Source organism: Papaver somniferum, unplaced genomic scaffold, assembly GCF_003573695.1.
Source record: "Papaver somniferum cultivar HN1 unplaced genomic scaffold, ASM357369v1 unplaced-scaffold_33, whole genome shotgun sequence".
NCBI classification, from domain to species: Eukaryota; Viridiplantae; Streptophyta; class Magnoliopsida; order Ranunculales; family Papaveraceae; genus Papaver; species Papaver somniferum.
Window position 1 is genome coordinate 3,021,599 of NW_020644373.1, and position 18,414 is coordinate 3,040,012.

At 37.2% G+C, this 18,414-nt stretch overlaps 1 protein-coding gene across 1 annotated transcript; it reads right to left on the reverse strand.

Annotated features, from left to right (window-relative positions):
- Positions 1-16,422: 16,422 nt before the first annotated feature.
- Positions 16,423-17,867, reverse strand: LOC113342017. Its single transcript, XM_026586684.1, has 2 exons — positions 16,763-17,867; positions 16,423-16,457 (listed from the first exon to the last, which is right to left on the reverse strand). Exons 1-2 carry the CDS (start codon positions 17,865-17,867, stop codon positions 16,423-16,425), a joined length of 1,140 nt encoding a protein of 379 aa, XP_026442469.1.
- Between the last annotated feature and the right edge of the window lie 547 nt (positions 17,868-18,414).

An 18,414-nucleotide genomic window follows, 5' to 3' on the forward strand; every position in this document is an offset into this window, starting at 1 on the left:
TCACCACCCCAATCAGATTGAATGAACTCGATCCTTCTATTAAGATGATTTTCAACAAGAGTTTTAAATTTGATAAAAGTTTCAAGAACCTCAGATTTATAAGCTAGAGGATACAACCAGGTGAACCTACTGAAGGAATCTATGAAAGAAACATAGTATTTATAACCATTAATGGAACATAGTAGTGATACCCATACATATGAATAGACTACATCTAGAGGATCATAGACATTACTAGATCTTGTACCAGTAGGATAAAGCAGTGCATGACTTTTAGCTGTCTGACAAGAGGAGCAAACTGTTGATGTCAAATGAGAATCAATCACTTCATGAACTGAGGAGAAAACATGCTTAAGTGTTTTGTATGCTGCATGACCAAGTTTATTATGCCATTGTGCTAAAGAAGATATGCTAGATGAGAGAGCTTGCTTTAGTTGAGTGGTAGTGAACTCCATGTGATATAAACCATCTCTAACAGGACCATGAAGCAGGACTTTGTGGGTAACCAGATCCTTAATGAGAAATTTGTCAGAGTAGAATTCAAAGTAACAATTATTCTCCTTAGTAAATTGAAGAACTGATATCAAATTCTTGGTTATAGATGGGACATGAAGAACATTGGAAATGGTAAACTTAACAGAATCATTGTGTAAAGTATAAGAACCAGTATGAGTTATATGCAAACCTGATCCATTTCCAACTCTGACTTGATCAATGCCTTGGTATTCAGAATATAAGTTTAGAGTTGACAAGTCAGATGTGATGTGGTGAGTAGCCCTGAATTAGGTATCCAACCAGAAGAAGAAGAGGATGCAAAGTCATCATTGTAGGCAACAAATGCTTCTGGTTCAGGACACCAATAATCTTCATAATCATCACCATAATAATCATTGGAAGTATAGTAAGCTTGCATAGATTGATCACTTGGTGTATATCTGTATCTGCATTATGTTGCTTGGTGACCAGGTTTCTTGCATAGTTGACATTTGACATAGTATTTATATCTAGGAGGATAAAAGTTGGAGTTGTCCTGTCTGCCACCTCTAAAGCCATTTCTACCACCTCTAAAGCCTCCTCTGAAGTTACCACCATTTCTGTTTCCTCTAAAACCAGAATTATTACCTCTTCCAAAGTTACCACGAGTTGGAGAATAGGACCAATTGGAATTACCAGCATAAGAAGAATTAGAGTAGTGTGGATAATCATTGTGTGGATATGAATTGGGTTGATAATCATTGTGTGGATGTGAATTGTGTGGATATAAATTGTATGAGTAGACATTGGAGCTAGCATATTGTTGATTGAAAGAATGAGGTCCTGAGGTAAACCTGTGTTGCTGAGTGACATTAGCAGAAGCAGTGTTGAGATCTAGTTTGGACTCTACATTAACTATAGCTTCTTCTGATAATAATAAACCTAAGAGCTCAGATGAAGTTATTATATTCTCATTCTTCAATTGTTGAGTACAAATTGAAGTTTTAAAGGCATTGAACTCAGAAGGTAAACCGTGTAAGATGTGAATTACTAAATCTTCATCAGAAACAGGTCGATTTATTTGAGCTAATTGATTAGAGATTGATCGAGCTTTATTGAAGTAGACTAGCATTGAATCCGAACTTTTCTTCAAACCAATTAAATCAGTTTTGAGTTGTATAAGACGAGATTTAGTAGTAGAGTTATAATTTTGTTAGCGATTCCAGATCTCATGAGAATAAGTGCAGTCTATAACCTGGGAGTGAATTTCTTCGGTGCAAGCAGAGAATAACCATGATAATAGAGCAGAATCTTGATTTACCCAATATTCATAAGAAGGATTTAAAACAAATTCATTCTCAGGATCATTATCAATAAAATCAGAAGCACTTACAATATAAACACTAGCTTGTGAAGTTTTTCGGACATACTTTGCAGGACAGTGAAGTGATCCATTCACAAAGAGAAGAAGATTATAACTGCGTAGAAGCGGAGCGATCTGAGATTTCCACAGAGAGTAATTTGTAGCAGATAATTTTGATGGAGGTTTGAATGTTAATGGAATGTGTTTATCAGATGTTTTCATTGAAGATAAGTTTGTAAAATTGGATTAGAAATTAGGTTTATAATTCGGTATCTGATACCATATTGAGAAGATTAATTTCGTTAGACAAACTTCATATGGTTTTACAGAATTTGATATTCTTCAGTACAATCTCAGAAGAACAACAGAGAGATATTTAAAGAGATTTTCCAGCCGTTACAGGATAGGCAGGTACACAACTAATCTACAACTGCCACCTGACAGTTACCTCACACGCTCAAGACATACAGACGCTCACACAGACATTTCACACACTTGCACACACTCAAATCACAAATAGAAACTGATACTCTAACAACTCCTAAAGCACTTAATGCTCCTAAAGCAGAATGTTGCATTAAGATTACAAACAATAGTAATTCATATACATCAAAAAGAACCTTCTTCAGCTTAAGACATCAATCAATGGTTATTATGCATTAACATATTGTAATAACCCGAGTAACAATATCTGGATAAATACTAATGGTCTAGACTACGTTGTTAATCTAATCTTCCAAAGTTTTGGTTCTGTTCCCTCCCATATTACATAGAGTATCATCTGAGCTAATATGTGATCGTTTGATTGTGAAGAAAAAATTAGCATTAAAACAAAAAAAAGAAAGTAAATCCTATCATCGAATGTATACAAAAACAATAACTCACATTAACTCAAATACAAATTTACCCAATGAAATCAAAAGACTACCTTGAAACAACGTCCATGAACGGTTGTTACTGCGTTGTTGTTGTTGTTGTTGTTGTTGTTATTTCTAGGATAAAGAAGCATATTATTTTTATAACATACGCTTTTCACTTATATAGTGAGATACTTATCATTTACTTTGCAGCTTTACCTTTTGCAGTCTCATACCCTGCTACCCAAATGGCTTCCTTTAGCTTCTTTGAAGTCCTTTCCAGCTAATACTATAGAGATAGAGGTCAACTTTACGGTCGATGACCAACAAAAATCACAAAAAAAAATCTAACAATAAAAAAAACCCAATCTGAAAATCATGGCATTAAAACTGCAATACAAATAAAAATAAAATAAGTAACGGATAGGAATCGAATTTTTGAAGTATGCATGTACCTGCATCAATATTTTCGAGCATTCCACGTTTTTTCTTGTTTCTTCTCTCCAGTATCACGCCCTTACGCTTCATACGGTTTACTCTTGCTTGTTCAGGAGTCGCTGGCTCTACATTCATAACTGGTTTCACGGTTCTACCCAATGATTTTCTTGCTGCATGAATTATATGTAACGGTCAATATCAAAGCATGCATGATATCAGTTAAAGCATTTACAACTCCCCACCCGATTACCTGCATTTTAGTCCTTGCGCACTCCATCCCTTGGTCTGGCGCCCCCATCCATTATCAAATTAACAATTATCAAGTCTGAGGAACACCTCAGGTATGCAATAATCACTTTGTTTCAATGCTGCGAAATGGCACAGGAAAGGAAACTCTTATATTCATCACAACAGTAAAAATATAAATCGCAGGAAATTCTTATATTCAGCACGGGAAAAATTGATCTTTATGATATTTATTATTGAACATATCCAAAAACAACGAGGTATGGGCATAAATTTCTCACCGTGATGTAGCCTGGAAACGAGAAGCGAGGTAGGAAGAAAATAATGCCTGGGAGTGAGAATGATCTATGAAATCAACATATTCCTGGTAATAGATCAATCAAACTAAGAGTTAAAAAATAGATCAAAAGTGAAAATTTACTCACCCTGAGGTAGCCTAGAAACAGGGAGCGAGGAAGTAAGAAAATAATGCCCGAAAGTGTGAACGATCTATTAAATAACCTGTTTCTGGTAATAGACCAATCAAACAAAGAGTAAAAACCCAAATCAACCAAAAAAAATAAAAAATAAAATAACCTAAATCACAGGAAAAAAAAATAAAAAACTCTATCGCAGGGAAAAAAAACAAAAACCTAAAAAGCAATCAACCCGATTCATTTGTTTATCACCTTGTCAATAGACGATATCATCGCATGTGTTGATCCATCGTCAATACAGTACGAAGACGTACACCAATATCTGCAACAGATCAAACAAAAATCATTAATCCATATACTGCTAAACAAAACTGAGAAATAAAAAGTAAAACCCTAGAAGAACAAAAAAAACACACAAAAAAAAGAAAAACACCTAGACGACGGGACCATACTTTGCTCGAGTGTTGTATATAGAGAGCATCCACCTTAGAATTCTAGAAAATATAATCTCGGTTTAGGGGGGGGGGAATCACTAATTTAGGAAACAACACCCTAAAAGTTACAAATTTTTTATAATTTTAGATAGCTACATTATTCTTGTATCACCGTAATTATTGAATGCAAATGTTTTTGTATAAAAAAATATATTGCATATCAAGACATAACAAAAATAAAAATTAGCTTCATTTTAATTTATTATTTATTTTAGACTTATTTTATTTTTAATTATGGTGTAAACAAAATTAAGAAAAGTAATATGAAAATGAGGTTTATTATTTTGATACGGATTGAATTTTTGTGCTAACCCGTTCAATATTTCAATTCTTGCTTCAATATTTTGTTTCAGATTCTAACAATTCTGTTTTTTTTTTGACAGGATCAGTAATCAATTTTTTTATAAGAAAGACGCACCATCGGATTCAAAGGTTAGTAACCACAACCAATCTGATCAGTTTTATTTTTTCTAGCTCTCGTCGGAAGTGTAATCTTATTACGTAGTTTTAATTGTTAGAATGAAGTTGTAATTACAATGATTCTGAAAATTGTAACTGGAAATTGGACATTAGACATTATACATTTTTTTATATATTTTTTTATTCATTAATTATGCGATTGATTCTGTGATTGATGTATGCTTGATTAATATTTTGATTTCTATCTTGAATTTTTGTTTGATTTTTTATTTAATGTAGTTTTGGCAACATAATATTTTTCGAGATACTTGTTTTAGGCAACAAAAGTAGAGATTGATATATTCTTGACATGTTCTGAGATTTTTCAAGATTTCGTTATCCAAGGCAAGAAGATCTTTCAAGATTTAGTTATCTTATTTTTAAAAAAATAATATTTTATTAATTTAAATTCAATATTTTATTACTAAAAAAATGTAAATGATGGGGTCAGAATCAACTAGAAGCTAGAATCAACCAGAAGCTAGAAATTAGAATCAACGTGGAGCTCCAGTGAATGAGAACGCTTTAAAAAACCTGTTATTATATAGAGAATTATGCAAGGAACCAGATGGAAATCTTAAAATAACAATTGAAGAATATTATGAGATCACTATGAAGCCATGGTACCAATGGATATCAATTGTCGTATGCCAAGTAAGGATACATAAACACCTATTGAAGTTTGAATTTTTTCTGAGATATATATCCGCTCAAGTTTTTTTAGCCAGTTTTCCCTGCACTTTGCCCATCCATATGGAACACGATGATATGAGATGTTTGTATATCATTATTTCATTGATTAGTAACATTTTTAATACAAATGAAATGCTAGGTCTAATACAAAATTTATAACAGACCATGACTCTCAAACGTCGGAAGTCCATTATGCACCCATGACTGCCCTTTTTATTTCAACTAATTTTACAGTATTAATTTCTTTGTAAATACTAACTCTGTTTTCATTGGTTCACTAAGTCATCCAATGTGAAGAAAACATGCATGTACACCACGATTGTAATTTGTCATGACTATGCAACAAATGAATTACAACATTAGTAATTTAGTATCTTTCTTAAAACTTTCCATGTTTTCATTGTGTGGATAAGTTATCCAATGTGAAGATAACCTGTATGTACACTCAGTTCATGCTGCCTTGGACCTTTTGATCCCCAATAATAAAAATACCAGTTCTGAGCTAATGGATTCCAAATGGGATCTCACTCACCAAGTACATATCTAACTAGATATGTACATATCTTTATGTTGCCACCTCTAAATGAAATCAATTGTCGCGTGCAGGAACTCAATCGAATTATCATCAAAGCCAGTGCAACTTGGATGCTAGGATTCCACTGCATGGTACTATTTGGCTGCAACAAGTTCACGAATAAAGTTGTTGGTGGGATATAATTTCCCTTATTGTTGTGTTACAAGCCAGCATCCATATCAGGTATGTATCGGTTGAATTTCACTTGATCTAAAAAGTATTGGGATGTATTAGGCCGTAGATTCAGTTCTATACCAATCGCTTGAATTACACCATACGCTATTTGCTTAATGGATTTGTTCTGCCATCTGGCATGTTTAAATTTTGAGAACCTCGAGTTTTGGCGTTAAGTGATCCAGATGTTTCATTTTGAAATCTAATGGTCTTTGAAGTGAAACAGTGATTTTGATCCATGAGTATTCGGAAATATGACTTTTTTTTTTAATAAAAGTGTGTTATAAAATTCACTGTGTCGTACAAGTGGTATGCTGGAATACTGGCATTATGTTGGAACAACCAATCTTAATTTCCTAAGTGCTCTTGCATACAAACTATATACCTAACAGTTATGTACTAATCACTTAGATATATAATTGTTAAGGCACTAACTTAATAGTAGTAAGTACTAAACGGGGTTCTGTTCTCTGTATGAGAATGTTAAAGGTCATAAACAAGCTTAAGGGTGGTAACTTAATAAGAAAGGGAACAATGTATTATTACTAGTTCGGTGGTATATTACAATCGGTCGGGCATCACCCTTTTATAAGCCCTTATGCATGAGAAAACAAAGTACAATAAAGACACGTAGATGAATGTGTGTCTTCGTCATTTCTAGACACCTGACCTATAAATGGTATCATCCACACATGGTGACATGTCATATAACACTCCCCTTGGATGACCACCATTCTAAATATGCTGCCTCGTTAAAACCTTACCGGTAAAATCCGATGGGACAAAATCCGGTCGAAGGAGAAAGAATACAACAATGATGTTTTAGAACAGTGTTGGACACGTATATGCTGCCTCGTTAAAACCTTGACAGGGAAAACCCAATGAAAAAACCTTGACTTAGAAAAAGAGTACAACGCGTTATTGTTCACAACTCCCCCTCAACAAAATCCCCGTTAATTTGTCTGTTTGTATATGTGGCGCATTCCGATCCCGTAAACCAGTTTCCGGAAGAGCTTTGTTGGTAATGCCTTGGTGAATAGATCAGCATAATTCTCACAAGACTGTATCTTATGGATCTCAATCTCGTTGTTGTTCTGGAGGTGGTGAACGTAAAATAACTTTGGCGATATATGCTTTATTCTATCACCTTTGATGTAGCCCTCTTTAATTTGTGCTATGCAAGCTAAGTTGTCTTCACAAATTATTGTTGGCGTGCTGGTAACCGACGGTAGACCACAAGAGTTTTTGATATGCTCGACTAATGATCGCAGCCACACACATTCTCGACTTGCTTCATGTAAAGCAATTATTTCGGAATGATTGGAGGAGGTAGCTGGCATGCTCTGCTTACAAGATCGTCATGAAAATGTTGTGCCGCCACTTGTAAAGATGTATCCTGTTTGAAAAATCGCTTTGTGGGGGTCTGAGAGATAACCGACATCTGTGTAACCCTTAATACTCGAGCAGTTCTCGGAGTCTTTCAAGTAGAACAATTCCAGGTTCGTAGTGCCGCGCAGGTAACGGAAAATGTGTTTTACTCCATCCCAATGTCTGTTTGTTGGCGCAGAACTGTACCTGGCTAAAAGATTTACTGTAAAAGAAATGTATGGTCTAGTGCACTGAGCTAAATACAATAACCCACCGATGGCACTCAAATATGGTACTTCTTGACCAAGACAAAACTTTGTTTTACCGAGATCTTTCATCTCGAACCCCTTCTTTAAGCATTTTTGTGCTTTGGAGAGTTCATCAGGAGTTCCAATAAGGTTGATGTCATCTACATATACAAAAATTGTAGCAAACCCAGTGTTTTCCTTTTTAATGAAAATACATGGGCATATAGGATTGTTCACATAACCCTGACTTAACAAGTATTCACTAAGACGATTATACCACATTCGTCCAGATTGTTTCAAACCATACAAGGCTCGATTTAATTTTAGTGAATACATATGACATGGTTTATCTGCTGGCAGCTGAAAACCTTCAGGGATTTTCATATAGATATTTGTATCCAGTTTTCCATACAGATACGCAGTAACCACGTCCATTGGATGCATGTTGAGTCCTTCATGGACTACCAGACTAATCAAATACCTAAAGGTAATTGCATCCATAACAGATGAATATGTTTCCTCGTAATCAATCCCTGGCCTCTGTGAGAAACCTTGTGCCACTAGTCTCGCTTTATAGCGAACAATTTCATTTTTCTCATTTCGCTTGCGCACAAACACCCATTTATAGCTAACCGGGATCACATTGTCTGGTGTTCAGACTACACTACCAAAAACATTGCGCTTGGCTAGAGAAAGTAATTCTGCTTGGATTGCCTTTTTCCATTTTGGCTAATCATCCCTTTGACGACATTCCTCTATAGAGTGTGGTTCAACACCATCATTATCCAAGGCAATGTCAGTAGCTACTGTAAATGAAAATATGTCGTCAACAATCATTGTGTTTCGATCCCAAACTTCTCTATTGCATGCATAATTAATAGAGGTTTCCTCATTTTTAGGTTCCATTGTCTCCGCCGAGACATTCTCCTCATCAGGAGATCTATTTTCAGAGAGTTTGGATCCTTCTTTAATAGTCTCTTCAAGAGCACTATTAGTCAATGGTTGAGATTGGACTTTTCTCTTTCGAGGAGCAGAATCCTTTGACCTAACTGGTCGTCCACGCTTACGGCATACCTCAAATGACTTATTTGCTACCACATCCACAGATTATCCCACAGGAACATCGATGCGTGATGGAGCATTTTTAGCTGGCACATCTACTTTCATTATTTTTGTTGTATCTGTAAATGCATCAGGCATTTGATTTGCAATATTTTTAAGATGTAAAATCTTCTGCACCTCAGTTTCACACTGACTTGTGTGTATATCAAGATGAGATAGTTCTGGTGTATATCATGATAATTCACGTCGTTCTTCAGACGATATCTTTTCCCCCCTAACGGCGGGAAGACTGTCTCATCAAAATGACAATCTGCAAATCTTGCCGTAAAAACATCCCCTGTTAATGGTTCAATATATCGAATTATAGATGGCCAGTCAAATCCAATATATATCCCAAGTCGACGTTGTAGGCCAATCTTGGTGCGTTGTGGTGGTGCAATGGGAACATAAACGGCACAACCAAAAACACACAAATGAGATATGTCTGGTGGATGACCTAACACATGTTGTAAAGGGGAATACTGATTATTCGCACAAGGTCGATAACGTACCAGTGCAGCAGTGTGCAAAATAGCATGTCCCCAAGCCGAAACGGGGAGCTGAGTTTTCATAAGCATAGGCCTGGCAATGAGTTGCAGGTGTTTAATGAATGATTCTACTAAACCATTTTGTGTATGCACATGAGCAACAAGATGCTCAACCTCAATGCCTAATGACATGCAATATGCATCAAATGCCTTTGAGGAAAACTCTGCTGCACCATTAAGCTGAATGCACTTGATAGAATAATCAGGAAAATTAACACACAATTTAATAATTTAGGCAAAAAGTCGAGCAAATGCTAAATTACGTGTCGAAAGTAAACAAACATGTGACCATCTAGCAGAGGCATCGATCAGAACCATAAAGTACTTAAAGGGTCCACTATAGGGATGTATAGGACCACATATATGACCTTGTATTCTTTGTAAGAAAGCAGGTGATTCCAGAACTACTTTTTTCAAGGAAGGTTTCGTAATCAGTTTCCCCAAAGAACAAGCAGTACATCCAAGTTCTTTGTTAAGAAGAAGTTCTTTGTGAGGCTCACAGTGATCAGCGCGGCAGCATCTATACCAATGGTCTTTAGAACCACAACGATAGCAACCTCGTCATTTTTCTTGGGGGGATTCTCAGATTTATTTTGAGAATTGGAAGTCGATCCCTTCCCTTTATCTTGCTTCGCTTCCGCATTTTTGTTATACGGATGGTTGTTGGCATTTCTATGCCTATAGCCTCTGCGTTTACGCTTCTTTCCACGATAAACCCTGCTTACCACGATCATGTCCATGTCCAGAATACGATGCCCTATTTACTTCGGGCACCAGAGCAGAACCACAAGGACGGGACTCGTGATTTTTAATTAACAATTCTTTATTCTGCTCAGCCACGAGAAGACGACATATAAGATCAGAATACCGTGTAAAACGGCGTTCCCGATATAACTGTTGGAGTACAATATGGGAAGCATGAAAACTACTCAGCGTCTTCTCTAGCTTGGATTCTTCTGATAACGGCTCACCGCACATCTCAAATTGAGCATCAATTTTGTGCAATTCAGAATTGTAAGCCGATACGGATTTAAAATCCTGAAACCTCAGATGAATCCATTGGTCACAAATTTTTAGTAGGGTGACCACCTTAAAATGGTCATATTTCCCTTTTATGGTACTCCATAACCTTTGAGGTTCTCTACAGTGTGCTACCTCATGTTTCAGGGTTGGGGAGAGGTGACGGCGCAGGTAAGCTACAGCTCTAGCGCGTTCGTCTGACGTACAATCTCCCCCAATGATCGTATGACCAAGTTTATTCGCTTCTAGATGCAGCTCTGCATCAAGCGCTCATGAGAGATAGTTTTCACCGGAGTCCTCAAGTGGCATAAAATCCAGACTAACTAAATTCGACGACATTTTAAAAAGAAAAATGTAACAGAGAAATCAAACCTGTCGAAACTGAACCTGAAGATGATCGAAACAGATATCCACTTCTTTAGTTTGATAAACAGCTGGAACACCACGTACACGCCGAGCTATTTCGTGTTGATAACGTGTTATAAATTCACTGTGTCGTACAAGTGGTATACTGGAATACTGGTATTATGTTGGAACAACCAATCTTCATTTCCTAAGTGCTCTTGTATACAAACTATATACCTAACAGTTATGTACTAATCACTTAGATATATAATTGCTAAGGCACTAACTTAATAGTAGTAAGTACTAAGTGGGGTTCTGTTCTCTGTATGAGAATCTGAAAGGTCATAAAGAAGCTTAAGGGTCATAACTTAATAAGAAAGGGAGCAGTGTATTATTACTAGTTCGGTGGTGTATTACAATCTGTCGGGCATCACCTTTTTATAGGCCCTTATGCATTGACGGACCTACAGTTGGGCTAACCTGGACTTTAGCCCAGGTAACCGCCACAGTCCAAAAACCTAAAAAAGTGAAATGATATGCTCGACCAAGATTATTAGTCCGAGCTGAAAAATGAATTAAAAAATTTTGGGTCCGTCCCTGCCCTTATGCATGAGAAAACAAAGTACAATAAAGACACGTAGATGAATGTATGTCTTCATCATTTCTAGACACCTGCCCCATTTAACAAGGTGACACGTCATATAACAAGGTGGGGTTTTTTGTTGATTTGGTTAGAATTTGTGTCTTTATCCCGTACTGTAAGTAAATTTGCTTCCATAAACTTTCCAAATTTCGAGCTAGATATTTTCAGTTGTACCTTTATAATTCTATCCATGTGTTGTTTGGCATTTCCCGAAATACAGTCTATGGTCTGTCTTTCATCGTGATCCTTGCAGATTCAAAAGCGGAGAACATTATTAACTTATTAAGTTAACAACATCCATTCAATTACATAGGCTTAATAAGGACGCAGAGTGTTACAGACATCAGGGCCGGGCCTGATGGGGAAACAGGCAAAGTGGGGCTTGCAGGTAACAAAAGCCTAGGGGCAACAAAAACCCTTGTAACAATAGGGGGTTTTCATTGAAAAAGGAAAATTTTAGACTGAACTATAAGTTACATTAATTTAAAGGGTTTAAGAAAAATTATTTATACAATTTAGCTTTGAGAAGAAACGTTTTAGTTTCTTTTTATCTCGTTCTTTCCTCTTCACCTCTATGCATCTACTGCCTCCTTTCTTCCCAGATCACGACGCACTATAGTTTTTTTTTTTTTTTCAATTCTCTTTTTTACAAGCCCATAAAAACAACCAACCGGAATCTGGATTGATGCCCTAATTGAATGTTTGTATAAGTATTAAAGTATTGATGCTGTTTAGGGACAAAAAAAAATTGAATTCACTTCGGGGCAAATTTTTCCTAGGAACGTCCCTGACAAACATATATCTGTGTGTGGTCAAAATATTTTTGGTACTAATTAAAGTAGATTGTATTTCATGGGATATATAAAGGCTTATTAAGGAGCACATGCACATTAATAGAATGGGTTACTATGGGATATAATTTCCATTAGTTACAGTACGAAATTCGCTTTCGCCCACTGCTCATGCATACACAAATGATGCAGGTACCTTCTTCTCTTTGAGACCATACCAGCAGCACCAAACAGTGAAGTCCAATGGATTGTCCGCGCGGCCGTAATCATCACGGGAGAGGTACTCAACCATTTGTTTCTCTTACTAATTAAGCATCTTTAAATCATCTAAACAAATTTGATTGCATACACATTTAGGTTCCAAAGTACGTATATTTTTTCCTTTGGTAATCCAATTTCATGTTTTTATGGCACCAGGAAGAAAGAAAATGTAAGGTGGTTGCAGCATTTGAAGAGCTTCCAAATGTTGAAATATGGGTTGCCAAATAAATTTTACTGCGCATAACAAGAGAAAAGCAAACCACCCCCAGCTTCGCAGTAACAAGGTTGCTTTGAGCTATCGACTGCCCCTCTATCCACTCCAGTACCTACAACTGCCAAGGATCAATCATTTATGGATAGTAAAACACTCACCAAATAGACCCGTTAGTCCTTAAAATGTCCACCTCCACTGTGGTTTCCAGTGATGAAGACTAACTTTACAGTTCATTTCAAATAAGTCATACTTCTCTGCCAGACACAAAGGGTGATGCCAGACAATAACGGGTAGTATGTTGGGTAAACAAAGTCAAGGAGAGATGACTTTAACGAAAGGGTAATCTGCATACACAAGGTTGGTAACTCAGCAAACGTCTTAATAATTCGGCTGGCAATGAAGACAAGTTATGTGTACTCATCTAAGTACTTAAGTAGTCTAAAAATATACAGAGAATGATGTCTGCATCCTTCAGCATTTTGAACCATTTTCTTAAAGTTTCAAAGATCTCTGTGAAGAATATATTCTGAATTGATATCTTTTTGTTCTTTACATGTGATATATATAGAGATTTATGTATACAGAATATCTAAAAGATATGTTTCCTAATCTAAACAAACTCTGACTAGAATACAGGGAAGTTTTAACAACAACATAAGACTCAGACTGTGAGTTGAAGACTTGTTCTGGTGGTTGTGATGCCACTGCCGTGGCACACAATGTGTACACGTCCAATACCCCCCCTCAAGTTGGAGAGGGAGGATCGTGAGGCCGAACGCCCAACTTGCTGACAAGATGTCTAAAATGATCCACACCAAGCGGTTTAGTAAAGAGATCGGCTAATTGGGCTGCAGAAGGAATGTGAGTTGGTTTGATAAGTCCAGAGATGACTTTTTCGCGAACAAAATAACAATCGATTTCAATATGTTTAGTCCGTTCATGAAATACCGGATTTTCAGAGATGTGAATAGCAGCCTGATTGTCACAATAGACTGGAATTGGCTTCGGAATATTGACACGAAGATCAGTGAATAAATAATGTAACCATTGTAACTCAGAAGTTACCCTGGCTAGAGCTCTATATTCTGCCTCAGCATAAGAAAGGGAAATAGTGGGTTGTTTCTTGGATTTCCAAGAAAGAGGACTAGTACCCAACATGATGAAATAACCTGCCGTAGAGCGACGAGTGATTGGACAACCTGCCCAATCCGAATCAGTGTAACCAGCAAGAGAAAGTGATCTAGTGGCAGAAAGAAAAATGCTGTGAGCAACCGTACCCTTTAGGTAACGAACAACGCGGTAAGCAGCATCCAGGTGACCAGAACATGGATGTTGCAAGAATTGACTTAAATAATTCACAGAATAAGTAATATCAGGACGAGTTACCTGAAGATATAGAAGACGACCAATTAAGCGACGATAAATACTTGGATCAGAGAGAGGATCACCTGAGTTTGGTAATAATTTTAGGTGTTTCTCCATAGGAGAGGCCGCAGGTTTAGCACCTAAAAGACCAGAATCCTGAATAATGTCTAGAATATATTTACGTTGTCCAAGAAAAATGCCATTTGGAGAACGAGAAACTTCAATGCCCAGAAAATATTGCAAACGCCCTAGATTTTTGAGTGAAAATTTGGCTTCGAGTTTATGTATGAGCTGCTGGATAGCCAAATGATTATTTCCTGTAATAATGATATCGTCGACATAAACCAAAAGATAAATAGAGATGGCGTCGGAATGAAAAAGAAAAAGTGAATAATCAGCACGATACTGGATAAATCCTTCCTCCAGTTAGCATTAGAAAATTTAGCAAACCATTGACGAGACGCTTGCTTAAGACCGTATAGAGATTTATTTAGTTTATAAACACGAGTATCACCCTTTGTTTGAAAACCAGGGGGAAATTTCATATATATTTCCTCATGAAGATCCCCTTGTAAAAAAACATTATTGACATCGAGTTGATGGAGAGGCCAATTGAAAATGGCAGCAACAGATAATAAAACACGAACATTAACTAATTTAGCAACAGGAGCAAAAGTGTCATGATAGTCGATACCTTCCTGTTGTGTGTATCCTTTAGCAATGAGACGCGCCTTACGACGATCAATATCACCATTCGGCTTATATTTAATCTTGAATACCCATTTACAGCCAATAGCATATTTTCCAGGTGGAAGAGTGGTCATAGTAAAGGTATCATTATTAAGTAAAACAGTATGCTCTTTGACGATGGCATCACGCCAGTCTGGATGTTTAATGGCTTCCGTAAAAGAGCGTGGTTCATCATTAGAAATAACCGAAGATAAAAATGCATGATGTTCCGGAGTAAATTTATCAAAAGAAATGTAATTTGTGAGAGGATACAGAGAATTAGACATACCTTTAGAAACAGAGCAAACATAATCTTTCAGGTGAGATGGACGAGTATGTGTTCTAGTTGACCTGCGTAAATTAGTATCGATGGTAGAAATCACTTCAGTAGAAGAGATGTCCGGAGAAGTAGATTCAAGAGTAGGGCCAGTTGTATGAGAAGTATGATCATCCAGAATGTGCGTGGGAGAAGCCGAGTCAGCAACTGGCAAAGGAGATAAATTAGGTGAATGAATATCAATGACAGAATTTGAAGGAGAAACAGACATGGAGTCTCATAGAAAAAATCAGTATCTGTAGAGAGTGGAAGCACAGTGTCAGAAGTGAATTTAGCATCTTTGAAGGGAAACAAATGCTCATGAAAGACAACATCTCTAGATACAAAAGTTGTTTTTGTGGAAATATCCAAAATGATGTAACCCTTGTGGTTATGAGGATATCCTAAAAAAACACCAGGCTTAGCCCGCGGGTCAAATTTAGAATGAATTTTTGTGTTTCTAGCATAACATAGACAACCAAAAACACGGAGATGACGATAATTAGGGACAGTACCAAGAAGAACTTCATGTGGAGTTTTATGTTTCAAAATAGGAGTTGGCATTTTATTAATAAGATAACATGCCGTGAGTAAACATTCACCCCAATAAGTAAGTGGTAAATGAGATTGAAAACGAAGAGCACGAGCTACGCTGAGAAGATGACGATGTTTGCGTTCCACAACACCATTTTGTTGAGGGGTGGAAACACAACTTCGTTGGTGATGGATGCCATGGGCTTGGAACCAGGATTGCATGTCTTGAGATAAAAACTCAGAACCATTATCAGATTGTACTCTTTGCAATATGGAAAGAAATGGAATGGAATTACCAGTTGATATTGTATCTATTTTGTGAGAATATTGGGTGATAACAAAATTAAAAAAATATTTGAGAAATTTAAAAGTTTCACTCTTGATGTGCATGAGATAAACCCACGTACAACGGGAATAGTCATCGACTATTGTTAAAAAATACTTTGCACCAGTGAGTGAAGGTGTCATAAATGGACCCCAGATATCACAATGAATAAGTTCAAAACAGCGTTTTGAAGACACTGAAGTTTTATTAAAAGACAAACGGCTTTGTTTAGCCAATGGACAGACATCACAAAAGGGAGTAGAACTAGATTTAATGTAATCAAAAGTACGACAAATAAATTTAAAACGATCAAAACTAGGATGACCTAGTATGCAGTGCCAAACATCGGCAGTTGTTTTATTACATAAGACTCTATTGAATGACTGGTGCGGATGGGCTTGGAGATGATACAAGCCAGAGATAAAATCAGCCCGACCAATCACTGCTTTCGTTACACGGTCCTGAAAGAAACAAACATGTTCGAAGAAATAAGCAATGCAATTAGTTTGGCGAGTTAATTGACTCACAAAGATGAGATTGAACTTGAAATTAGGAATGTGATGTACATTCGACAGTTTTAGGGTAGGCGAAAAAACAACCTCGCCAATATGCTTAACCACGGAGAATGAGCCATCCGGGAGTTGCATGAGAATTGATGATTGAACATGTATGTAAGATGTAAAGTAATGCAGTGAGTTGCAGATGTGGTGCGTTGTACCACTTTCCACAAACCATGGATCAACAATGGAGGTGGAGAGAGTGTTACCTGCAAAATTGGCACGAGCATCAGGTTGTGCAGAGTCTGGTGCAGGGTTGATCAAGGCCAAAAGGCGAGCATACTGATCGGCATACAGGGAGGGAAGAGCGTGTGATGCAGCATATGGGTCAGTTGACAGAGCTGCAGCAGCAGCAGTCATGTGCAGATTTGCATTAGCCAAAGGCTGCTGTTGAGAACTGTTGGCAGGGGGAAAACCATGGAGCCTGTAGCACTTGTCTCGAACATGTCCTAGTCTGTTACAATAGTCGCAAAAGGGACGCTGACGCTTGTTCTGATTGGATGGCGGATGAGAGCTGGACTGGAGATTTCGAGTCGAAGCAAGAGCAGCAGCATCAACAGTTGGCAAAGGAGTATGGGTTATATGCTGCTGTTCCTCCTCCTGCTGAACAAGATTGAAGATACGAAGTGCACTTTGGGAGGGATCAATGGTGAGTATCTGACTACGAAGGTTGGAAAACCTGTCGTGTAATCCCTGCAGAAACTCCATGGCACGCTCTCTTTCGAGTCTTTCAAGCATGTGCTTGCCAGCACCACATATACATGCTTCCGTAGAAGCAACCAGGGAGTCATATTGATCCCAAAGAGTTTTTATTTTGCTATAGTAAAGAGACACAGGCATTGATTCATGTTTGATTGAAGCAATTGAATATTTTAAACGAAACAGAATAGGGGTATTGGAGACACAAAACCTGATTTGCAGATCTTTCCAGATAGCATGAGAGTTGGCAGCATACAGGCAGCTAGCCCTGATATCTGGTTGACAAGAGTTTAGAATCCAACTTCCCACGAGATCATCACATCTCTTCCAGCATTGAAACTGCAACGGATCTGTTGGAGGAGGAAGGGAGCCATCAACGAAACCAAGCTTGCCCTTGGCATTCAGAGACTTGGTGATTCCCCTAACCCAGGAACCGTAGTTGTCTCCTTGTAAAAGAGGAGAGGATAGCACAGTTGCAGGGTTATCACTAGGATGAATGATATAAGGGTCTAGAGTTCTAGGAAGAGCTGAAGAATTGATCAGAGTTTCATTGTTTTGGGAAGAGATGTTGTCATGCACTGGAGAGTTGGGAGAAGATGGATTAGATCCAGACATGATGAAAAAAATATGAATGATAAAAGGAGACGGCGGCAGAGATGAAGCGGAAGGGAAGATATGTTTCCTAGGATCTACAAGGATACCATCTTAAAGTTTCAAAGATCTCTGTGAAGAATATATTCTGAATTGATATCTTTTTGTTCTTTACATGTGATATATATAGTGTATACAGAATATCTAAAAGATATGTTTCCTAATCTAAACAAACTCTGACTAGAATACAGGGAAGTTTTAACAACAACATAAGACTCGGACTGTGAGTTGAAGACTTGTTCTGGTGGTTGTGATGCCACTGCCGTGACACACAATGTGTACACGTCCAATACATTTGGAGCGTGGATAATTTTAGAGTTCAATTCCAAGAAAGTCACTGTAACAATTGTTGGTGTAGGTAATAGGTGTAAGTCTGTAAGAGGAGTTCTCTATGTTGGTTAAAATTCAACATAGAAGTCACTAACAAGCTGGTTAGGACAAGATTAGGAAATTGATGTAATCCTAAGGTAATTAGAAGTCATATAGTTCTAATAAAAGGAAAGACATGTAA

Coding starts and splice junctions, on each gene's coding strand:
- LOC113342017 (XM_026586684.1), bottom strand. CDS start 17,867: ATGTCTGGATCTAATCCATCTTCTCCCAACTCTCCAGTGCATGACAAC. Junction 16,458..16,762: donor TGCTCGTGCCAATTTTGCAG/GTAACACTCTCT, acceptor TGTTTCTTTCAG/GACCGTGTAACGAAAGCAGT.